The following is a 25392-nucleotide window of genomic DNA, read 5'->3' on the forward strand; positions in this document are numbered from 1 at the left end:
TGAAACAGCCCCGAAGAGCGGCGCCATCCATGTCACATGTGGCCGCACGCACATCATATAAGGGGGACACTACAGCCGCCTGGTCTACTCCACTCTGCGGAGCATCGCGCCCGCCCCCTCCGCTCAGCTGCAGCATCCGGCGATGTAACTCCAAATCCCTCCTGCTGGCTGCCACCACTACTATAGGAGACTTGGCAGCACATTTACTTCAGCCGGGGGAGTTAATTAATCCGAGGCATCGGGTGAGTGCTTCCTGCTGCTGCCGCTGCATTCTTTCTGGACATTAATGCGGCAGGAGAGAGACAGTTGGAGAGAGAGCAAATTTGTGGTGAAGTACTTTGCTTTTTTCCCCGTTGTTATTTGGGAGGGGAGGGTGTTTTAGAGCGAGTGTGTGTGCTATTTTGTAATGGATCATGTGTGTGTGGTGTGTGTGTGATCTTGCACTGAATCGTGTGTGTGGTGTGTGTGTTATCTTGCACTGAATCATGTGTGTGATGTGTGTGTGGTATGTGTGTGATCTTGTACTGAATCGCATGTGTTGTGTGTGTGATCTTGCACTGAATGTGAATCGTGTGTGTGGTGTGTGTGTTAACTTTCACTGGATCCTGTGTCTGTACAGTGTGTGTGTACAGTGTGTGTGTACATGTGTGTGTACAGTGTGTGTGTACAGTGGGTGTGTGTGTGTGTGTGTGTGTGTGTGTACAGTGTGTGTGGTGTGTGTGTGTGTGTGTGTGTGTGTGTATGTGTGTCTGTCTGTGTGTGTATATGTGTGTGTGTGTGTGTGTGTCTGTCTGTGTGTGTGGTGTGTGTGATCTAGCACTGAATCATGTGTGGTGTGTGTGTGATCTTGCACTGAATGTGAATCCTGTGTGTGGTGTATGTGTTAACTTTCACTGGATCCTGTTTGTGTGTGTGTATATGTGTGTATATGTGTGTGTGTGTGTGTGTGTGTGTGTGTGTGTGTGTGCGTGCGTGCGTGCGTGCGTGCGTGCGTCTGTGTGTGTATATATGTGTGTGTCTGTGTGTGTCTGTGTGTGCGTGCGCTAAAGTGCACTGGACCCAGGACCTTTTCTCGTTTAATCCTCCCCATAAGGGAGGTTTGTAACGCAGTGTGCCGTTGAGGGGAGCGCCATTGCTTGTGGGCGGCTGCTCCTTTAGCCCCTCTGTCCTTGTGGAGAGTGCCATGAGAGTCCAGAGCAATTCGGGGTTCAAAGATTCCACCTCTGGAGCATGTTTCCGTCTGTCGCTATGCATGAGATGTAGTCAGTCTATGCATCACCTTGGCGGGAGATGTACTCACATCTACGAACTACAGCTCCCAGCATGCATTGCAATGACCAGGAGCACATTCCACAGGTGAAATCTTTGAACTCCTGGTCACAGCGGACTCCCACAACGCAGCCCACATAGATGGGACGCTAGAGAAGCAGCCTCCCATAGTTAAAGGATACTCAAAGTGACGTGACAGGATGAGATAGACATGGGTATGCACAGTGCCAAAAACACCAATAACTATGCTGTGTTCCTTTTTTTCTTTCTCTGCCTGAAAGAGTAAAATATCAGGTGCTGACTCAGTCCTGACTGGAAGTGACTACAATGTGACCTCACTGATAAGAAATTCCAACTATAAAACACTTTCCTAGCAGAAAATGGCTTCTGAGAGCAGGAAAGAGATAAAAAGGGTCAGTAGTTCATAGATTTTAGATCAGGCATACTTCAATGAATGTGTCATTGAGCAAAAACAATAAAAGAGTTAAAACTTAAAAAGTAGATTTAAACATAAAATAAAACTGTGGAATATCTATAAAAGTCAGATTGATACAATCGTTTATTTAATTAGTTTATTTTTGCTTTGGTTGTCCTTCAAGCAAAGGCTATTCCCCCCTCTCCCCTGCCACTGTACAGGAGGCATGGGCGTCCCTACATATGGCAAAATAGGGCAGTTGCCTCTCCCTGGCCGCCAGCTGCCCCCCCCTGGCCGTCCACTACTAACATTTACTAAAGTTCCCGATCGTTCATTCATTCTCCCCACAGCGCTCTTACTACATTCTCCTTCCGCCCCCTGGCCAATAGAGACACAGCTCTTCCCCACCTCTCCGCCCCTTCCTTATAGCATAGTATCCTATCCACAGAGCTTGTAGATCTGCCACTGGCCCGCCTTTGCCCCGCCCCCACCAGCCAGACGTTCGAGGTCTCGAGTGCTGCTACAATGCATCCCCCTGAATGTGATAACATGGCAGAGGTGAGGGCGAGCTGCGGGGGGTGGGAGACTGGAATCAGCGTAGAGGAGAGAGGACAAGTCTCCTGACAGGCAGCTGTTCCCTGTGTGAGCCCAGAGCTGTGTATATCGGCATGTAGCATATGAACAGTAGGATGCTGATATACACAGCTCTGAGGGCTCACAGTGCATAGCTGCCTGTCAGGAGACTCACACATCCCCTGCTCTAATCAGCGCTGCTGCCAGGAGATCAGGAGATTGTCACTCCTGATAAAAACAGAGACTGACCACCTGCTGGGGAGAAAGAGCAGCAATAAATACATACATGCTGACAGTGTGGGGGGAAGGGTGGGGAAATAAACAAGGGCACACTAAGTTAGAACAATTATCTAGGACTTTGCTCAGGGACCAGGGTGCCCATAGATCTAACGATTGTGGGCAGATCCACTAAGAGACAGATCTCTCTCTGACTAATCTGATCAGAGAGAGATCTGTCAGCTGCCCATACACCACAAGCTGATTCTCGATTGATTTCAGCATGAACTCTGTCGAGAATCAGCCTTGTGACCCCACATCCACCCCTGCACTGACCCCATAATGTTAAGTGTGTCCCCGGGTTCCCTGTGCAGTGTATGTTACCTGTCAGTGTCCGTCTCTGCACTGCCTCACATACATATGCTCTACGTAGTTGTCGGGGTATGCGTATACATCAACATGCACCCACGTATATGGCAGTAGCCACCCAGGATGTGTGTATGTGAAGCAGTGCTGAGACATTGGTGGACACGCACAGGGCACCTGGGCGCACACTTTACATTGGGGGACAGCACAAGGGGTTCTGTAGCGTTCGTGGGGGTCCCTTTCACTACCTGAACTGGGGGTCCCTTTCACTACCTGAACTGGGGGTCCCTGTCACTACCTGAACTGGGGGTCCATTTCACTACCTGAACTGGGGGTCCATTTCACTACCTGAACTGGGGGTCCCTGTCATTACCTGAACTGAACTGGGGGTCCCTGTCACTACCTGAACTGGGGGTCCCTGTCACTACCTAAACTGAATTGGGGGTCCCTGTCATTACCTGAACTGAACTGGGGGGTCCCTGTCACTACCTGAACTGAACTGGGGGTCCCTGTCACTACCTGAACTGGGGGTCCCTGTCACTACCTGAACTGGGGGTCCCTGTCACTACCTGAACTGGGGGTCCATATCACTACCTGAACTGGGGGTCCATTTCACTACCTGAACTGGGGGTCCCTGTCATTACCTGAACTGAACTGGGGGTCCCTGTCACTACCTGAACTGGGGGTCCCTGTCACTACCAGAACTGAACTGGGGGTCCCTGTCTTTACCTGAACTGAACTGGGGGGTCCCTGTCACTACCTGAACTGAACTGGGGGTCCCTGTCACTACCTGAACTGAAGGTCCCTGTCATTACCTGAACTGGGGGTCCATTTCAGTACCTGAACTGGGGGTCCCTGTCACTACCTGAACTGAACTGGGGGTCCCTGTCACTACCTGAACTGGGGGTCCCTGTCACTACCTAAGCTGTGGGTCTCTGTCACTACCTGAACTGGGGGGCTCCTTTCACTACCTAAACTGTGGGTCTCTGTCACTACCTGAACTGGGGGGCTCCTGTCACTACCTAGACTGTGGGTCTCTGTCACTACCTGAACTCGGGGGGCTCCTGTCACTACCCACACTGGAGGGCTCCTGGCGCTACCTTAACTATCCAGGCCAGCCAGCCCAGCATCACCACCAGTCAACCAGCCCAGAATCACTGCCAAAAAGGCCACAGCATCACTGCCAGCCAGGCCAGCCCAGCATCACCGCCAGCCAGGCCAGCCCAGCATCACCGCCAGTAGAGGAAAATTCAGAAGCCAGGTGAGAGGTGTCTACCATATTAAGGGGCATTCTGTCTATATTGTGAAATGCTGTCTATTTATGTGCCTCATGACTGCTGAATTTGTCTTGTTGGGGGCCTCACGGTTTGTTGGGAGCCTCATGATTGCTGAATTTGTCTTGTTGGGGGCCTCATGATTTGTTGGAGGCCTCATGATTGCTGAATTTGTCTTGTTGGGGGCCTCATGATTGCTGAATTTGTCTTGATGGGGGCCTCATGATTGCTGAATTTGTGTTGTTGAGGGTCACATGATTGCTGACTGCGAGACTATGGAAAAAGCTGAATCATCATCATGATAGCATTAAACCTACTTTTTTAGTTTTTTTAAAAACAGAAAATGAAAACTGGGACGTTCTAAAAAGATGAATACATTTTTCAGGAGTAGGATGGATGAAATTGTTTATCTTCACAGTTTATTTTCAACTTGGATTTTCCATAATGTTCATGTACGAGTTAAAACGTTTGTATTTAGTTTAAATTGCCATGTTGGTACTTTGCGATAGATAAGTGACTTTTGGGTTGCAGTTTGGACACTCGGCCTCCAAAAGGTTCGCCGCCACCACTGTCCTAGTCTAATGTCCCACCATTGCTTAATTCATGTAAAGTTAGCTCCACCCGTGACCACACCCGCATTCTGGTCCTTGGCCACACCCATTTTTTGGCGCGGCGCGCTACGCGCGCCGCACAGCTTACCGCCCCTCCTTTTTGCCCCCCCCTGGAAAATTTTCTGCGGACGCCCATGACAGGAGGTATGCTTTATGGAGGGGGGGGGGGGGGGGTTCATGTCCAGACTGCAAGCTGACTTTTTTACAGGGTGACACATGAGAGACTGGCCTTGTCACGTGTGTGAGTTCACAGGCAGACGCTGGCTGGTAAGAAAGGGTGCGTGACTTGTGGGTGTGGCTTTTAGTAAAGGGCGGGGTTTAGGGCACCAGAACATCTGTGCCTATAGGCTCCTGAACTGTATATCCAGTCCTGCTTATCTGTATGTTTTTGGATTGCCAATAGGAAATCCACACATGCATGGGGAAACATACAAACTCCATGCAGATAATGTCCTGACTGGGATACAAAACAGGGACCCAGCGCTGCAAGCAAGAGTGCTAACCACTTCGCCACCATGTGGTTATGATGGATTCTATGATCACTCTATGATCACAGTATAGAAATGCACCATTCATTTTTGTGGTAAGCCAAGAAATTTGAATGACTTTACTCGTGTCACTGTATGACTCTACTTGGGTCACTTTAGATCCATTTATGATTATATGATTTGGGGGAGGTGCTGGGTCCTTCTTAAGTCTGTTATCATCTCAATGGTCTTAAGAGCATTAAGTTCCAAGCTGTTGATGCTGCATCATGAAGAAAGCTATCTCACTACATGCCTGTATGCAGATTTATTCCCATTTTGTATGAGGCCAAATACTGTTCTGTAATTTGCAAACTTCAGAAATTTTATTGATGGATCTGTGGAGATGCAGTCATTGGTGTACAGTGTATAAAGCAGTGGGGAAAGCCCACAGCCCTGGGGTGCTCCAAAGAGCTTGAGATATGTTTCCCCAGCCTAACCTGCTGTCTCCTGTCAGTCAAGAAGTTGGTTATCCATTCAGATAGGATCAGGTATGCTTAGTTGGGAGAGCTTGCTGTGTAACAGCGATGGTATTATGGTGGTAAATGCAGAGCTGAAATCCACAAACAAAATTTCTGGCATATGTTTCTGGGGAGTCTAGATGCTCTAGTAAATAATGCATACACCTGTTTACAGCATCATCCTTGAATCTATTAGACCTGTAGGCGAATTGCAAAGAGCCCAGCAGGAGATCTGTGATGGATTTCAGATAGGCCATTATCAGTTTTTCAAATGCTTTCATGACCAATGATGTAAGGGCAACTGGCAAATAGTCATTTAGACATGGAAGGTTTGATTTTTTGGAAACTGAGACAACGGTTGAGCATTTGAAACAGGCAGGGGCCATTGACAGTTTCAGACAGAGATGTATTGAAAATATCTGTGAACACAAAGGCTAGCTGGTCAGCACAGAATTTTAAATATTTCACAGACACAGAGTTTAGGCCAGCTGCCTTACTAATTTTTTGCTAAGCTCTAATTTGCATACTGATAGAGGGTGTGCAAGGGGTGGAGACATTGACTGTCTGGAGTGCTCAGATCTAGGAAGTGCTGTCTCCCTGTTAGTAGAGATTCAAATCTTGTGGGTTTTCTCTGTATGGAAGGCATTTATTGTTAAATCTTCATTAGAATGTATTCAGCTCATTCGCAAACTGCAGACTGTCTACTGATTGTCAGACTTTATGTTTGTAATTGGTGATCTCCTGTACAGTAGAAGGGTCCATTGTGGTACATTTTTCATCAAGTCTGTTTGAATAATATTTTTTTGCTTCACCGATGCTCTTTTGCAGTTTGTATCTAGCAGCATTGTAGAGTCATTTTTGCCACTTTTTGTTAATTTATAATTGTTACTGTTGGTAAAACCTTTTAATGCCCAACTACAAATAAAAGCTTATTTGTAGATTTTAATACATTTAGCTCCTTTTATCAAGCAGACTTGACAATTATACCAAGGACATTGAACATTAGCAGTAAACCTTTAGCTGCAGTTAATCATCACAAACAGGAACATTCAGAGTTATAGGCAAGACTTGACACAGCCCCTTTTATCCAAAAATGTGAATAATGTCACAAAAATAGTGACAGTGATTCACAGGTATGTACAATATTAATTATTTAACATGTACAATTACCTTGATTAAGTAAATACACAGTACTGTGTCTTGAATACCATTTTTTTCCTTTTTCCTAAATATAGATTACCATTTTTGAAGATACGGCACATAAAACAAATAATTGGACTTTGTTGAGAAACCTTCATGGACGACTCTCAGGATCTGAATGAGCAATCAGTAAGTAATGTGTTGTTTTATTCAGCCATTAATTTAAAAATATAAACATTGAGACTGATTTATCAAGGCACTATAGCAGTGCATCGTAAAACATGAATCACTATAAGAAACAGCAAACTTTAGAATGAATACCCTTTATTGGTTACATTAGTGGATTACAATTTACTCATTTGTTCTACTCAACCAGTGATGGGTATCACTTAACTACATCTTGCCAAGACGGGTGCAAGAAAGACTTGACTGAAAGAGTAAATGCGTAAAGTGAGGAATCAGGTTTGAGTTCTGGTGTGAACTAAAATATTAGTTACTGCTTCACTTTTTTCTGATTTTCTTTATGACTGTTTTGAATAGTTAGCCCCACTCTGTGCAATTTTATGCAGTATGAATGAGTGTAAATTAATACTTACTTCCATTGGAAACTAAATGCAAGTGATATGTGTGTGTGTGTGTGTGTGTGTGTGTGTACACACACATATAATGTCTGTTTAATTGAACATTTCTTAACATAATTTCTAGTACAGGCCAAATCCATCTAAATGCCACTCATTCAGAGATGCAGGGAATGATGGTCAATGATACCCAATTTTATGCGGAAGTTGTAAACTGTAATTAAACAGATCTTGATATCAAACACCATCTGTAAAACGTATATTAATTGTTTATATTTCATTTTCTTAAAGGATACCCGAAGTGACATGTGATATGATGAGATAGACATGTGTATGTACAGTGCCTAGCACACAAATAACTATGCCGTGTTCCTTAGACAGGAAGTGACTACAGTGTGATCCTCATTGATAAGAAATCCCCCTTTTTATCTCTTTCTCGCTCTCAGAAGCCTTTTTCTGCTAGGAAAGTGTCTTACAGTTGGAATTTCTTATCAGTGAGGGTCACCCTGTAGTTACTTCCTGTCTGAGTCAGGACTGAGTCAGCCACTTACATACCTGATATTTAACTCTTTCAGACAGAGAAAGAAAAAAAGAAACACAGCATAATTATTTGTGTGCTAGGCACTGTACATACACGTGTCTATCTCAACATGTCACATGTCACTTCGGGTATCCTTTAAATACCCCCGATGTCTTCCTTTTAATGCAGGATTATGCAAATGTATGCAACTTGAAAACGGAGCAACGGAATTCCACCTCAGCAAGATTTGATTGGTCTATTTTAAACTGTATACATCTGCATACAAATTTACACAATCTTGTAAAAGCTCAAAATTATTTGTGTCTCATTGGCTATCCCTTTTCACAACCATGTTTGTCCCCCATACATGGATAGAGATTAGCAAATTAATTATCTGGCCTAAGTTTTTGTCTGATTCAACATTTTGGGAATTCATTGCACAGCACCAACCAAAACCTAATGGGCTAGTATCATCATAGCAGAGACTGACCAGTTATGGCAGATGTATAGGACTGCTCTTCCTGGTAATAGTGTTTTAATTTATCTGAGAACAACAACAGAACCATTGTGGACAAAGTGAATGGAAGTGTTTCTGCCACTCACTTCAAACCCATTGTATGCTTACAATGATTCTGCCTGTGATAGTGCTATGTTTTGCTCATTTTTGTATAAAGCAATGTTTAAAGCAGATGTGCATAACCTGTAGGGCAGGACTCTTTTTCCCCTTTCCATTTCAAAGTTTATTCTAGAATATCCAAAATGATCAATTTGTCTACTTGATTGGGTATTTATGAATACTTTTGTGTTTAGGAAAAAATAAAAAATGGACTATAAACAGAATTATTTATTTAAACAGGGCAAGTAGGAGAGTAAGAAAAAATGCAGTACTTATAGTAGTCTAGGAATTCAGGTTATTCTGTTCTAACTTTTGTAAATTTAATTTGGTCTGTTGCTGTGGGATATTAAAATATTGATTGAGCATTCCTGGATTTTATTATAAAGGAATACAACAGCGTCATAAATGTCAAAATAAAGCTTTGATTAGATATTACCCAAAGTACGTATTGAAGCAAGTTGTTTTATGATTTTGCATTATCTCATACCCTTTGATAATATGTATAAAAATTGGAACTTTAAGTGATTAGTCTTGGACATAACGTAGATGTTGATTTATGTTTTACAGTATAATGTATTGTGTTGAAATGGTTGCATTGCATAATCCCAGACTGTGTTTAGGATGCTGGTTTGACAATGATTAGTTATCTTCATTGTTAAAAATATTGACTTATGGGATTCCAAAAAGATTGTTATATTATCGTATTACATGACAAATTTAACATTTGTTTACTTGCCATGCACTTTGAGTTACAGTGGTTGATTTTTTTTTATGCCCGGTAATATTACAATTTTATATTTTATTAGTGTTGTGTCATGCATGGTAAAAGTAGCTAGGTCAGACAAGGATTATGTGAAAAATGTATAACAGAGTTTGATCATTTAAATACAAACAGACATCCAGATTAACATCACGTACTGCATGTACTATGTACTCCATGCTACCTAACAGATATATTCATGGCTGTGGCCACAACCAAGAACATAACCCAATATTTAACCTTAAAATGCAAATAAGCATTAATAAGTCTGTGTAGGACATAGGAAATCATAAACTCAAATATTCAAGCTATAAATGACCCAGTGATCAGTGTCTCATAAATCCATTAGGGCCTGAGCCCACTAACGCAGTTGTGCGAAGTTGTGTGCAGTTGTATCCGCTTTTCAGCATCTGTAACATTGATGTGTGTGCGTTAGTGGGCTCAGGCCCTTAAAGTAGCAACATATCTAAAGAGCATGCAAAGGGTATGCTGTTAAATTAGTTTCCAAAGCGTAGGACTCCAAATGGTATTGCGTAATGATTGTCACAGCAATGAGGTGATAAAGTGCTGTACTTACAGTAGTATACTTAGGATTACATTTGAACTGCAGTTCATCAAACTTCATACACATTGTCAAATGTCAAGACTGACCATTGTTTGACAGATTGCCAATTCCTAAGTAAAATAGCACTAACTGACAGCCAAATGAACTTGGTTCAGTAGGGTATCCAGATGATGCACAGTTGAAGACGCGATTCTTGCAAAAAGGATGGAACTTAAAGTGGATCCGAGGTGAACTTTTACTCATTGCATAATTGTGTTTCTTTCCTATTGTTTATAGGGCATTCCTCAAGCCAAATACTTTTTTGTTTTTGTTTTAATACTCTAATTCCCTATAAACTAAATAAGCCACGCCCACAGGTTTAGAAAGCCTTGGCAGTAGCAAGGGCTCATGGGAGCTCAATCTGGGCAGGAGGAGGGGAAGGTGTTACTAGCCATTGATTTCAGAGGCAGAGGGGAGGAGGGAGGAGAAAACCATTGTAATTCAACGGGATGGTGCACACCAGAGAGGTTAGTTTTTTCCCCAAACGCAAACTCCAGTCCTGAAGCATTTTTGCGGATTTCAGAGGCATTTCTGCCTCAATATAAACTATAGGAAAGTGGAAAATTGCTCTGAAAAGTGCTATATCAGAGCGATTTTCCAAGCATTTTTGTTACAGAAACAGTTCAGTTACAGCTTTACTGTAACAAAATATAAAATCTGCTATACAAAAAAACACTGCAAAAAACGCTAGGCATGTTTAGAAATTGCTCTAAACATGCCTAGAATTGCTCTGAAAAAAACGGATCCGCTAGCGGTTTTTGATGTGTACTGACCCTTACGGCTGGTTCAGATGGGTGGAATACACATAATTTCTGACAGCCGTAGAAAGTGTCATTTAAAAAGGATTTACCACTATACGGGTCAAATGAAGGAAAGTGTTTTTTGAATGACGGGACATTTAGCATTGTTTGATTAACCACTTGACACCTGAGGCATTTTTCCTCTTGTGGACCAGAGCAATTTTCACCTGTCAGCGCTCCTCCCTTTCTTTTACCAATAACTTAATCACTACTAATCACAGCGTAATGATCTATATCTTGTTTTTCTTGCCACCAATTAGGCTTTCTTTGGGAGGTACTGTATGCCAAGAATTATTTTATCCTAAATGCATTTTAACATGAATAATAAGAAAAAAAAAATTATAAAATGCATTATTTTTCCGTTTTTGACCATTATAGTGCTAAAATAAAACATTCTACTGTGGATAAAAGCCACACATTTTATGTGCCCTTTTGTCCCGGTTATTGCAACATTCAAAAAATTTCCCTAGTACAATGTATGGCGCCAATATTTCATTTGGAAATAAAGGTGCATTTTTTCAATTTTGCGTCCATCACTAATTACAAGCCCATAAATTAAAAATTAATAGTAATATACTGCCTTGACATAAATTTTTAAAAAGTTCAGTCCCTAAGGTAACTACTTATATATATTTTTTTTTTATGTAATTTTTTTTCCACCTTTTATAAATAAAAAAAAAAGTTTGGGTATTATGGGAGGGTGTGGGAGGGAAATAGTTAATTATATCAGTCAGTGTGGGAATTTTTATTAAATAAAAAGCAATTTTGGTGCAATATACTATTTGGCCACAAGATGTCCTCAGTCGTCATTTCCGATTCACGTACGTAAGCACGTGAATCGGAAGTAATCCGTGGCTGTGTAACACAGGAAGATACAATGAATGCCGGCGTCTCGTAGACGCTGGTATTCATTGAATCGGGGACTTAGATTTATGAATGGGACCTGCGGTCCCATTCATTAACTTCCCCTCTAAGCAGCGGTAACGGCGGTGCGCGCGCACGCGCGAACGGGAGCGAGCGGCGGCTGCATGCCGCTGCAGACTTGTTTTCACGGCCCTGCTGCATCCTGTCTTTTTTAAAGGGCCGTGAATGCAGCAAGTAGTTAAATGTCGCAGAAGATCCAGTCTTTTAGTCTTGGATGCTACATGTAGCATTTAAGAAGGCTGTGTTTCAGCGTTTCTGTCCCCCATAAGATACTTAAAATGCTACACAATGCTGGTAACCAATGCTGAATGCTTTTCTGCTTGCTAGCAGAAAAGCATTTAGCATCGGCTGCTGTTCCGCAGAAGCCCATCTGAACCAGCCCTAAAAGGGAACCTGAGATGGTTCACTATCTCTAATTTATACTTACCCGGGGCTTCCTCCAGCCCCATGAGCAGCACTGAGTCCCTCGCTGTCCTCTTAGACTCCTTGGTTCAGCCACTATGACTCCAGGTAATCCGGGCAGTCGCAAGCTTCTGCGCATGCGTGGCTGGGCGGTGCGTGCACTCCTTGTTGTCCTCTGGAGCGGTTTGCGCCTGTGTAGGCGCAGAGCGCTCCAGGGGACAGAAACGCGATGTGGGCACACGCGCAACTGAGCTGTGCATGCCCAAAAGCCCTCGACTGGCAGCAACTGACCGGATTACCTGGAGTGGTATGAGCCAGAATGGAGGGGCTGAAGAGGAGGGTGAGGGAAGCCACAGTACTTATGGGGCTAGAGGAAGCCCCAAGTAAGTATAAATTAGCAATAGTGTACCACCTCTGGTAGTTACCAGAGGGTAAAATCAGACTGGCAATGTTTAATATACAGTTAGGCCTTGTTCCCATTGGGTGCGTTGAGAAACATGTAAAAGCGCATGATAATAAAATGCATGCATTTGTGCGCGCTTTAGTGCACGTTTCAGTGCAGTATGCTTTTTTAAGCATGTTTTGCTTTTTGTATCAGTAGCAGTTGTCAATAAAGCTTTGTTTTCAGATTATTTTTTTTTTTAATTAGGGGTAAAAACGCATGCGCTTCTGTGTACTTCTATGCGCTAAAAAAGCACACCCAATCACTTGCATTGATGTGCACTTTACAGCTACACGCACAGAAATGCATGCAACACAACGTTTTTGTAACACAACTTAGCGCAGTGCATAGATGTGAACCAGACACATTTAATTACATGGGAAAATCAATACCTTGCAGAACGCACAGGGCAATGCGTTATGAGAAGTGCCCGGATGTGAACGAGGCCTTAGGATACAATATTTATAACAAATGAATTTTCTCGTACCGTAAGGACCAGTAGAGAGATTTTAGCAAAAATGTCTAAATTTTAATGCATACATTTTGTAGTTTTGTGTTCTATCTACCATAGCATTAAACTGGCATAAGATTAACCATTTCTGCCGCCCGGACGTGATCCTCACATCCAGGCGGCTGCTCTGCTGCGGTGGAGTGCTTCGGCGCGCTCCCGGGCCCGATCGTGGGCATGCCACCGTGCCCCCGTGCTGTCCCCTGGTAGCCCTGGGATCAATGAACGAGAACATCAGAAAACAACAACAGCAGAAAAACCGAAGCGCTCTTACTAGAGTAGTTCTGCAAAAAAAAAATTTCACCGTCCACCTTGTGCTTCCGGTGATCGAGAAGCACAAGGAGAAAAAAATAAACTCACGGTGGCCATCTTGTGGCCAAATAGTAAAACTACATCTACATATTTTTTACATTACAATTTACACATATAATAACATTAAAAATTAACTGTTTATTTCCCTCACCGAAATATTACCCAAATAAAATTTTTAATGGAAAAAAAATTACAATTAAAAAACAAAAACATAAATAGTTACCTAAGGGTCTGAAATTTTTAAATATGCATTTGAAGGGGGTATACTATGAAAATGTTTTAAATTATAAGCTTGTAAATAGTGATGGACGCAAAACTGAAAAAATGCACCTTTATTTCCAAATAAAATATTGGCGCCATTCATTGTGATAGGGACAAAATTTAAATGGTGTCATAACTGACAAACGGGCAAATAAAATACATAGGTTTTAATTATGGTAGTGTGGATTATTTTAAAGCTATAATGGATGAAAACTGAGAAATAATGAATTTTTCCATTTTTTCCTTATTAATCCTGTTAAAATGCATTTATAAAAAAATAATTCTTAGCAAAATGTACCACCCAAAGAAAGCCTAATTAGTGGTGGAAAAAACAAGATATAGATCAATAAACTGTTTTAAGTAGTGATAAAGTTATTAGCGAATTAATGGGAGGTGAAAATTTCTCTGATGCATAAGGTGAAAAATTCCCACGGGCTGAAATGGTTAATATAATTTAAGGCACGGTTGCTTTTACTTTTTTTGTTAAAATAAAATATGTATTTGCTGTAATTATCAATGGATATACATTTCCATCTGATCATATAATTAATATTAGATTGTAAAAGACAATATTTGATTGTGAAAGATATTTTTTTTCCTTTTTGTTTTATTAGGAATTATCCACTTCTTAAATGCTTAGCATGTCTATTCACTTTCAATTAGAGAAACAAACCAACTCCTGGTGTAATATAAGAGCAAGCATTTGATAAATTCCCACATTACTCCTCCCTCCAGAGTGTGATGAGTTGACAGGTTGTTGTAGTTTCCTGGTGTAATTTCATCCCTTGAATCTCTTGTACTTAACGAGCTGTGTTTTTTGTTTGTTATGGTGTTAAGAAAGATTTAAACAATGAGCTAAACAGATGGCACTAAAATATTTGGTTCAGCTTATGAAGGTGTTGTGGACAACATCGGAAGAGGTATTATTTTCACATTCATTAAATAATACAAAGGCTTTTAACCCATTCTAATGGTGGGGCATTTACAGTGTTTAACCCTTACTACTTCTTCAAAGCTGCTGCTCAGGTTCAGCATATATGTTTAAAGCTGTGAAGTAAACCTGATCCTCATGTTTTGTGAAAATTGCAATTACTTTCCTTTTTTTTTTTAAAGATCACATCTCTGGTGATAATGTGATATCTTTCTGTATCTAATTAGTTACATAGTTACATAGTTATTTTGGTTGAAAAAAGACATACTGTACGTCCATCGAGTTCAACCAGAGAACAAAGTACAACGCCAGCCTGCTCCCTCACATATCCCTGTTGATCCAAAGGAAGGCGAAAAAACCCTTACAAGGTATGGTCCAATTAGCCCCTAAAGGGAAAAATTCCTTCCCGACTCCAGTTGGCAATCAGATAAAAACCCCTGGATCAACATCATTAGGCATTACCTAGTAATTGTAGCCATGGATGTCTTTCAACGCAAGGAAAGCATCTAAGCCCCCTTTGAATGCAGGTATAGAGTTTGCCATAACGACTTCCTGTGGCAATGCATTCCACATCTTAATCACTCTTACTGTAAAGAACCCTTTCCTAAATAAATGGCTAAAACGTTTTTCCTCCATGCGCAGATCATGTCCTCTAGTCCTTTGAGAAGGCCTAGGGACAAAAAGCTCATCCGCCAAGCTATTATATTGCCCTCTGATGTATTTATACATGTTAATTAGATCCCCTCTAAAGGTGTCTTTTCTCTTCATGGCCTAGGTGGCCTTGGCCTAAATCCGGCCCTGACAGCGCATCAAACGAATCCCACAATGGAGCTAACAAAATATATCCTGCCTGGATTTATGTGTTTGTTCTTGCCATTTCCAAAACTCTCTACCATACAATAGCAAGAATTATGCTCAACAAATGTAGAAGATTTGAAACAGTGATGACGTTTTTTGGAGTGGTAAAACTTTTTAAAGGGTGCAGAGAAAATCCAGTGAGGAAGTTATAAAACAACCCCAAAAAAGTAATCAAAGACCCATAGGCCTTTCTAACCACAACTAAAGTAGGTTTTCATTTTTTCAAAGTATGAAACAATCTAGACAAAATTGAATTAATTGGAGAGTGGAAAGTAGTAGCTAGTTCTCTCCAGATGTTATACCATTTCTTGACTTTTATTGGCAAAAAAGGCATGATATCCTATGGACAGAACGTCAAAAGTGAATTTTTTGGAGAGTACAAAGTGCAATATTCTGGAATTAGCAAATTCCATACTAATTGCATCTTAACTGAAGTAAAACATGTTGGTTGTAGTGCGGCGCCATGGGGAAACTTTCTGCTCCTGAACCTGGAATGCATGTCATTATTAAAGGCAAGAACAATTCTGTGTACAATACCACGCACACTGCAATATCAATCTAAATTGGTATCCTAATTGATGCTCAGAGTCAATTTCCAAAGATAACCAAAAAGTCTATGTTGATCACAGCAGAAGAGTCCTCAAATAACTTCCCAAGCTTTTGAAATTATTTGAATATTCTTCTGCACTGATCAACATAGGTTTGTTTGTCAATATTAAAGGAACAATAAATCCTGCGCTATCCCACTATCACTGCACTACCACAGAAGTATTAATGAAAACATAACTTTTTTTCGTTTTTCACATTGAATTATTTTAATAGATTTAATTCTAAAAAAAATGTTTTATTTTTAGCTAATAAGGAAATGTAAAAACTAAAATTTGATATATATATTTTAAAGCCCTGGCTGCTACCATAAATTTAAGTTCTGGTGATTGGTGTTTAGCAGAAAATGAAATTGGTCAATGGTGAACAATAGGTCTTAACCAGTTCGCATTCAGTCGTTTTTCACTTTATGCATCCGAGCAATGTTCACCTCCCATTCATTAGCCTATAACTTTATTACTACTTATCACAATTAACTGATCTATATCTTGTTTTTTTCCGCCACCAATTAGGCTTTCTTTGGGGGGTACATTTTACTAAGAGCCACTTTACTGTAAATGCATTTTAAAAGGAAGAATAAGAAAAAAACGGCAAAAAATCATTATTTCTCACTTTTCGGTAATTATAGTTTTAAAATAAAACATGCCTCCATAATTAAAACTCACGTATTGTATATGCCCATTTGTCCCGGTTATTACACCGTTTAAATTATGTCCCTATCATAATGTATGGCGACAATATTTTATTTGGAAATAAAAGTGCATTTTTTCCGTTTTGCATTCATCACTATTTACAAGCTTATAATAAAAAAAAATTGAAATATTTCATCTTTACATAGATATTTAAAAAGTTTAGACCCTTAGGTAAATATTTGTGTTTTTTTTTTAATTGTAATGTTGTTGTTTTTTTTTCAATTAAACATTTTATGTGGGTATTTTTGAAAGGGTGGGATTTAAATTGTATTTTTTTTAGTAAATATGTGTATTTTTATTTTTATTTAACATTTAGCTGTAGTTTACTTTCTGGCCACAAGATGGCAGCCATGAGTTTGTTTACAGTGACGTCACTCTAAGCGTAACACGTACGCTAAGAGCGACGTAGGGGAAATAGGAAGCAGAAAAAGCTAGGCTTCCGAGAGAAGCTGTCGCTTTTTCTGCGGGGGAGAGGAATCAGTGATTGGGCACCGTTGCCCGATTCACTGATTCACTGGCTAACAAACCGCGGGCCGGGAGCGCGCGTGCACGCGCGCGATCGGCCGCGGGAACGCGCAGGAGCGCACATGGCTTCCTGGATGTGAGTTTCACGTCCAGGAATGTCAAATAGTTAATTATCTCCTTCCCAATTGTGATGAGCCATAAATTCTAAGTAGCAAGACAATTAACTTCACTTAAAAGGCAAAAGTTGGCTAAGAAATAACAGTAATAAACAGAGCTGCTGATTAAGTGGATCAGCTGCCACAAGCTTCTTCCTTCTTGATGCGGCTAGTTGACAAGTTTATAGGGCAATCTCACCCCCTTAAGGGCTAATTGGTCCAAGCCTTGTAAGGGAATTTCACCTTTCTCTGGATCAACTGGAATATGTAAGGGTGCAGGCTAGTGTTAGGGCCTGTTTCCACTACACGCAGATTGGATGCAGAATGAATGCAGTAAAACTGACTGCATGACTGACTGAATGCCTATGGGAAATCTGCATCAGAAAAATCGCGATTAGTGGAAACAGGCCCATAGACATTCATTGGAGTCAGTTTTTCTGCATCCATTCTGCATCCCAACCGCGTGTAGTGGAAATAGGCCCTTAGTGTTAGTGCTAGTGTCATACTTTCTGGGTGAACTGGATGGACGAATGTATTTTTTAACCCAATAAACTATGTAACTCTGAAAGAAGCCAATACAGACATATTCAACAGTAGACAGTTAGTTATAAATGATGCTGAAAGAATTTGGCTTAAGCAATAGAATTTGCCCAGGAATACACTTTAAAAAATGATCCTAATGCTCACAACAAATGCTTACAGTAAATACATCAGGGCCCATATGCAATTACATTTTCTTCTGAGTTTTCTCCTTGGGGATTTGTTCCTACCAATCCCTTGTAAACTACTAGCAAGTAAGAAAATACTTAAAATATTTTTGATAGTACTTTTTCACCTACTTTCTGGTACTGCAGTAAAAATGTCACCTTATGATAAATGTCTGCATGTAAATGAGGGAGAGGAAAGATTTTACAATGAGCAAACACTGACTTAATCTTTTATACATAATTATTGTAAAAATTAAGCACTTTTTTATTACATTATTTTCACTGGAGTTCGTCGTTAACCAGTTCAGGAGTCAGAACAATAGGCTTACACCCCCCTAGGGACCAGGCTCTTTTTTTACAATTTAGTTGACTGCAGCTTTAAAAGCTTACTGCAGAGCCATATAACTAAGCAGCCAAATTAATCTTGGCTCCTTTTCTGCCCACCAACAGAGATTTCTGTTGATAGGCTCTGATTGCTGCTGCAGGCGGTTTGTTTTTTTTATATAAAAATGTAAATATCTTTTTTTTTCTAAATTCGTCTTTTTATTTTTACACCCCCTCCCCCCGCCAGCCAATGACAGTGATCGGCTCTCATAGGCAATAGGCAATCGGCGCAAGCAGTCGAGAGAGGGTTAATCATCCTTATAACTGTAGCATGCAGAAGACATTGTATAAGGTGTTCAATGCAACCAGGGGTCAGGGAGAATGACAGAGCCGTCTGCCTGGAGCACACATTAATTTAATAGTTCTGTTCATGTTGTCCTTAAAGCAATATACAATAGCCTCTTCACATGGCTATGCAAAATATTGCTCTTTATTCAATGAATGGATGCATTAAACTCAATAATTGTTAAGCTTTAATTCCTATAACAGAAACCAAATTCTTAAGATCCATACAAAATGTAATCTGTCAAAATGATGTTCCAACCAACATTGTGCAACTATTTTTTAACTATCTTGTAAATGATGGTTACAGTCAGATGGCCGATGTACGACGATGCGTGTACATTTTGAAAGACCATCATGACAGATCAAATCAGATCAATTCGTTAAATGTCCCTCGCGTGTACAGATCATTAAATGATTTTTTCCGCTAAAGTCTATGGAGCGTTCCCCTGCATCTTTCCTTGATTACCAGTCCTATTATCGGCAGTCTACTTGCAGTCTATTACTGTTGCCCGCATATCATCGGTAAAGGTTTGCTTGATGTTCACACTTGCCAGACAAATAGCATCTCCGGGGGTCCAATGAATAGTCCGCTACACTTGAGAGTAGATGTGGGCTATTCTGTCTGATAAAGTCAATGCATCTGCTTTCATAAATTAATAAATATGCCCATTGATTTTGTCCATTGTATTAACATTATGGACAAACTGGACCTAAATGTACATATGGGAATGAGGCCATAGAAATGCATTGGGCACTTTTGATGTGTCTGTTGATCGGCTACTGTTCACTCAAGGAAAAACAGCCGATTCCAAGTGAGCTGGGCTTCCAAGTTTTGGTTATATCTGTGACAAGCAAAATCCTTGTACATGTTCTTCTCAATATGTGTTAGTGCATGTGTTTAAATGTATAATTTTTAATAATGCATAAAACAGATATATTTGCTTATGTCATGTGTAGATTCTGTTTCATACTTGTGCCTTTGTGCTCAAATGATCTAAAATATAGGTTCTCAACCCCGTGGTACATGTATCCATGGGCAATAGCATAGCAATAGGGGATGCAGAAGTTGTGACCGCATCGGAGCCCTTGGGCCAGAGGGGCCCCAAAGGACCCACCTTCAATGGCAGTATTAGCTCTTTCTTGGTCCTGTGCAGGTAATGATCACTTCTATAGATGCATTGAATAGTGGTAATCATTAACAGACTGTTCCCCATCCTCTGTTTGCACCTCTAATACTTTGGCTGTCCTTTGCAGGTTTTGGTGTGCTATATCAGTTGTTATATATAGGGTGCTTGGGGGGCCCAATGTAAAACTTGCACTGATGTCCAAAGCTCCTCAGCTACGCCACTGCCCCAGGGGTACTTGGGTTGGTTTTAGGCCGTACTCAAACTTTTCTTAATTATGTATACATAACCCTAATTAAGCTTTTTTTAGATAGAGGAGATAGAGGAATGTTTTATATTTGTATATTCGCAATTATTGAGTTTTTCTAACAAACATATGAGTATTTACAGGAATTCAAAGCTAAGAGCAGTGTTTTTTATCTATGCCAAGAAAAAGGTACACGTTTATGCAAGCTAAAAATGCAGTTTTGCTGATGTGCCCTAGTGACATGTGGACAGTTAAATAGTAGTGATGTGTGATGTCAAAATTAGCCTTTCTCCCTTAATTCATTAACTTCGTGAAAGGTGTAGCATGTCAAAACTTGGATGTTGTATGGGTTCAAGAGTTCATAGTTTGAGTTTAACAGTCTGGAAAACGTTTTCTTTTTCTCTTAAAAAGCATGCTGGCTTAGTAATACTTGTTCCTTGCAATGTCTCCCATTTTGCATTGTGGTCAAGATTACTGGTGAATGCTAAACCTGAGCTCTGGTTTCACCTGCAATATTTATATTTTCTTCAAAGCTAAAATAATTGGAGTGATTGTAGGAAGCTCTCATGCTATGCACACATGATACCATTTTCTGGCAGAATTACTTGCCAGATCGTTTTTTTTTTTTCATTTAAATGTCCAATCTGAATTTTAATTGATTTCCCAATTGATTTTCTGATCGATTAAAAGTGAATGGAGATCGATCGGAAAATCGATCAAAATTCAGTTCAGACATGTTGGAAAAAATCGATCTGGCAGGTAAATCTGCCAGAAAATTGTATTGTGTGTACGTAGCATGAAAAACAACTGATTTGATTTGCAGTCAATTAAAAAACAATCAGTTTTAAAATTAATGTTCATCATTCCTCCAGAATATGATCTATCATTAAAGTGGTCTGAAAGTCAGCATTTCTACTTTGCTCTAAAAGATTCCTCACAGCTTGAAACTACTATCTCAGATTTTTTTTTTAGTAGAACATCACTGAAATGGTTAAACAAAGCACTTTGTCCTGCTCTTCAGCTTCAAATCCTCATCCAAATTGGAGATAACAGTATATTTGTTTACATTCCAATGCTGATACATGTGTGTAAACACAGTATACCAAGTGAAAAGGAGCTCTCTGTGAAGCTCTCTGTGCTTCAAGCACAAAAGCAGCTCAGAACAGCTAATTAGAAGATGTTAATATATAATAAAAAGCAGTTTGAATAAAACGCAATGGTAGGTTTCAGGGCAAGATAAACTACACTTTGGAAACTTGTAATTTGTAAACAGACAATATTACTTATGCACAAAAGCAAATATGATAACTGTATGAGTAATTAAAAAAAGGAAATCACATTTTTATTGAATGTTATGTCGGAGTTTCAGACCACTTTAAACCCTATTTCTTAACTTTTTATACCCAGACAGAGCTCTGAAATGATCAGTTGTATGAAGTTATCAATGTCTCCCTCTTTGTCTTATTTTTTGTACATAACAAAAGATAATGTTTTTAACATTAAAAACACAGAGAATACCGGTAATATGTATCTATCTATCTATCTATCTATCTATCTATCTATCTATCTATCTATCTATCTATCTATTATCTATCTATCTATCTATCTATCGATCTATCTATCTATCTTCTATCTATCTATCTATCTATTATCTATCTATCTATCTATCTATCTATTCTCTATCTATCTATCTATCTATCTATCTTTTATCTATCTATCTATCTATCTATCTATCTATCTATCTATCTATCTATCTATCTATCTATCTATCTATCTATCTATATATCTATCTATGTAATCTGCCAAGATTGTGCCAGTGGATGAGGAGGTGGTGGGAGGAGGTGGAATAACCTTCAGTTACAATAATTTCAAATCAATAACATGACTTACCATATTATTCTGTATGATACATTCTGTATTCATACTATTCTGTTACATTTCATCATAACAGGGTTGTTAAGGGTTATAATATATGATTTTTCAAGCACCTAACAATCCTAAAAAGTACTAAAAATTAGGAAAAAAATTAATAAGTTAATAAAATTAGGGACTACTTAATTTGAGTACTTGCAGCTATGATACCTTTGCAATACTAATAATAAAAAGTCAAAGGTAATAGTAAACGACGTATAATCTTTTATTATTTATTTATATAGTGCCAGCATTTTCCACAGAGTTGAAGAGAGTGAAAAACATGTAGTGGGGACCATAGATACATTCATACTTCACACTCAGTAAAATCCCTGCACAGTTCAATGTCCTCTCACTGCTAGTTCAGGTCTTAGGCCCGGTGCACACCAAAAACCGCTAGCAGATCCGCAAAATGCTAGCAGATTTTGAAACGCTTTTTCTTATTTTTCTGCAGCGTTTCAGCTAGCGTTTTGCGGTTTTGTGTAGCGGTTTTGGTATAGTAGATTTCATGTATTGTTACAGTAAAGCTGTTACTGAACAGCTACTGTAACAAAAACGCCTGGCAAACCGCTCTGAAGTGCCGTTTTTGAGAGCGGTTTGCAGTTTTCCTATACTTAACATTGAGGCAGAAACGCATCCGCAATCCAAAATCTGCAGCAGCCCGGGAGTATGCGTTTCTGCAAAACGCCTCCCGCTCTGGTGTGCACCAGACCATTGAAATACATTACCCTAGCGGATCCGCACCCGCAAGCAGATCGCAAACCGCAGCGGAAACGCTCCGGTGTGCACTAGGCCTTACTGAGGTTTGATTTATATTATAGGTTTATTTAGTAGCAGGATAACTTTGCACGTATTTGTTTATATTGATTGGACCAGCTCCTTCCACATTGTGCAATTTCAGTCTGTGGCCACCTTTATTGAATGTTTAGCACTTTATTCTTGGATACCATACGGTTGTAACATTTGTGTATGTGTTTTGGCAGTGTATATTACATTTTGTTCAGAATTTGTAACCTTTGTGGTATCTTTTGTATGTGTAGTTTTTTCACTCTTTCGTTTTTACACTCCAGCAACAGACGTATTTACGTGGCAAGGAAAAACCTTGGGACCATATGCAATTCATTTTTTCACCTGAGTTTTCTCCTTGGTGATATTTTCACACCTTGCCATGAAATTATTTTTAAACCACTAGCAAGCAAGACAATGCTCAAAATAATTTTGATAGGGTTTTTTTCCCAACTTTTGGGTACATTTTCAATTGCAAAATGCTTAAAAGTTAATTCACAGGGAATATGAAACTTAACTCCTAGGAGATAACTCAGGTGAAAAAGTGAATACATATGGCCCTTAGTGATTTAAGATGTTTATAGGTGTATTGTTTTGTTCATTTTACCGTTAAAGGCTATGACTCTCTTGTCTTGGAATTTAGTTTTTAAATATATATATATATTTTTACGTTTATACATAAGGTAGCAAATAGGGATGATCGGAAAGGGCGATTTCCAATTCCGCAGAAATTCAAAATTCCGTCAGAAAGAAATTCTGTCACCGTTACATTCCGGCGGTACTTCGTGGAATTCCACGTTCCAGCGGTACAATTTCATTGATCTCATTTGAAATCTCATTTTTGAAACATCGTAGGCCATGGGACCTAGTGGCTGTTCCACCAGTCATTTTTTTTGGAGCAGCAGGAGTTGTTGTATGCCATGGGTTCCACGGCGGTCAACACAATTTTTGTTTGGGAGCAGCAGGAGTTGTCGTAGGCCATGGGACCTAGAGGTGGTTCCACGGCGGTCATCACAATTTTTGTTTGGGAGCAGCAGGAGTTGTCGTAGGCCATGGGACCTAGAGGTGGTTCCACGGCGGTCATCACAATTTTTGTTTGGGAGCAGCAGGAGTTGTCGTAGGCCATGGGACCTAGAGGTGGTTCCATGGCGGTTATAACGATTTTTGTTTGGGAGCAGCAGGAGTTGTCGTAGGCCATGGGACCTAGAGGTGGTTCCACGGCGGTCATCACAATTTTTGTTTGGGAGCAGCAGGAGTTGTCGTAGGCCATGGGACCTAGAGGTGGTTCCACGGCGGTCATCACAATTTTTGTTTGGGAGCAGCAGGAGTTGTCGTAGGCCATGGGACCTAGAGGTGGTTCCACGGCGGTCATCACAATTTTTGTTTGGGAGCAGCAGGAGTTGTCGTAGGCCATGGGACCTAGAGGTGGTTCCACGGCGGTCATCACAATTTTTGTTTGGGAGCAGCAGGAGTTGTCGTAGGCCATGGGACCTAGAGGTGGTTCCACGGCGGTCATTATATTTTTGTTTTTTAAAGCAGCAGGAGTAGTCGTTGGCCAAAAGCATAGGGTTAGTGATAATACGTCGGATTGCTGCAAAAACAGCATTTTTTTATCTTAAGATGCAAAAATATGCGATGGTAGTGATAGGCAGCAGAGTTTAAAAGGGAGAGCCTTTGAGGTTTGAAAAACAGCACATTGTAATTTAGTCAGTAAGAGGGGCCTTGTAATTGTCACTGATCCATGACTCGTTCATTTTTATGAACGTTAGTATGTCCACATTGTCTGTGGACAGATGGGTCCGTTGGTCGGTGACCACCCCACCTGCAGCACTAAATACTCGCTCTGGAAGAACACTGGCGGCGGGGCATGCCAGAACCTCCAGTGCATACTGAGCGAGTTCAGGCCAGGTATCAAGTTGTTTTGTCCAATAGTCCATGGGGCCATCATTACTCTCCATATTGTCTGGAGCACTGGCTGACCCCAAGTAATCATTCACCATACGGGCCAGCCGCTGGCGGTGAACACTTTGTCCACTGGTGGTGCTGCTGCTAGAAGGAGTATCTGGCATTGGCTGATAAAATTCCTTCAACATACTCAGCAGGTTCACAGATTGGCTATTGGTGCTGCTGCTGGGAGTGGAACTACCAGGGCCAGATTTAAGCCTAGGCCGCCTAGGCCATGGCCTAGGGCACCACAGGAGGAAGGGCACCAAAGCAGCAGGCTAATCTGGTGCAGTATTTGCAAGCTTGAAAATGCTGCAATGCAGGGAGATCAGGCTAGCTCCTGACTGCGGTACTCTGCTGCTAGCCACCTGTGCAGCAGACACCTTGCTCTCTGTGCACATTTGCATTGTGGCAGACGGCTATGGACTTGGGCAGCATTGGAGACAGAGGGGAAGAGGAAGCTTCTGCACTGGAAACGAGCTAAGAAATGAATGACACTGATGGCTGCTGTGGTGTGAAGGCAAGCTGGCTACCTATTCTAGAGGGAAGGGGGAGGGGTCATCTGGCTACCTATACTGGGGGGGGGTGGGGGGGGGTCATCAGGCTACTTATATTAAAGGGAAGGGGAGGGGACATCTCGCTACCTATACTAAAGTGGGGAGGCTGGTGACAGTGGCCTAGGGCGGTAAAGAGTACAAATCTGGCCCTGGGAACCACCAGA

The 25392-nt window shown here is 40.8% G+C and overlaps 1 protein-coding gene across 1 annotated transcript in view; it reads left to right on the forward strand.

The window, feature by feature from the left end:
* EYA4 (EYA transcriptional coactivator and phosphatase 4) overlaps positions 1–25392 on the forward strand; it is a 481052-nt gene that overhangs the window by 89673 nt on the left and 365987 nt on the right. The window contains exon 2 of the mRNA XM_068231595.1: positions 6945–7038. Within this exon, the coding sequence (XP_068087696.1) occupies positions 7006–7038 (33 nt within the window). The 5' untranslated portion in view covers positions 6945–7005. The remainder of the gene's footprint in view (positions 1–6944; positions 7039–25392) is intronic.

This window comes from Hyperolius riggenbachi, chromosome 4 (genome assembly GCF_040937935.1).
Source record: "Hyperolius riggenbachi isolate aHypRig1 chromosome 4, aHypRig1.pri, whole genome shotgun sequence".
NCBI lineage: Eukaryota > Metazoa > Chordata > Amphibia > Anura > Hyperoliidae > Hyperolius > Hyperolius riggenbachi.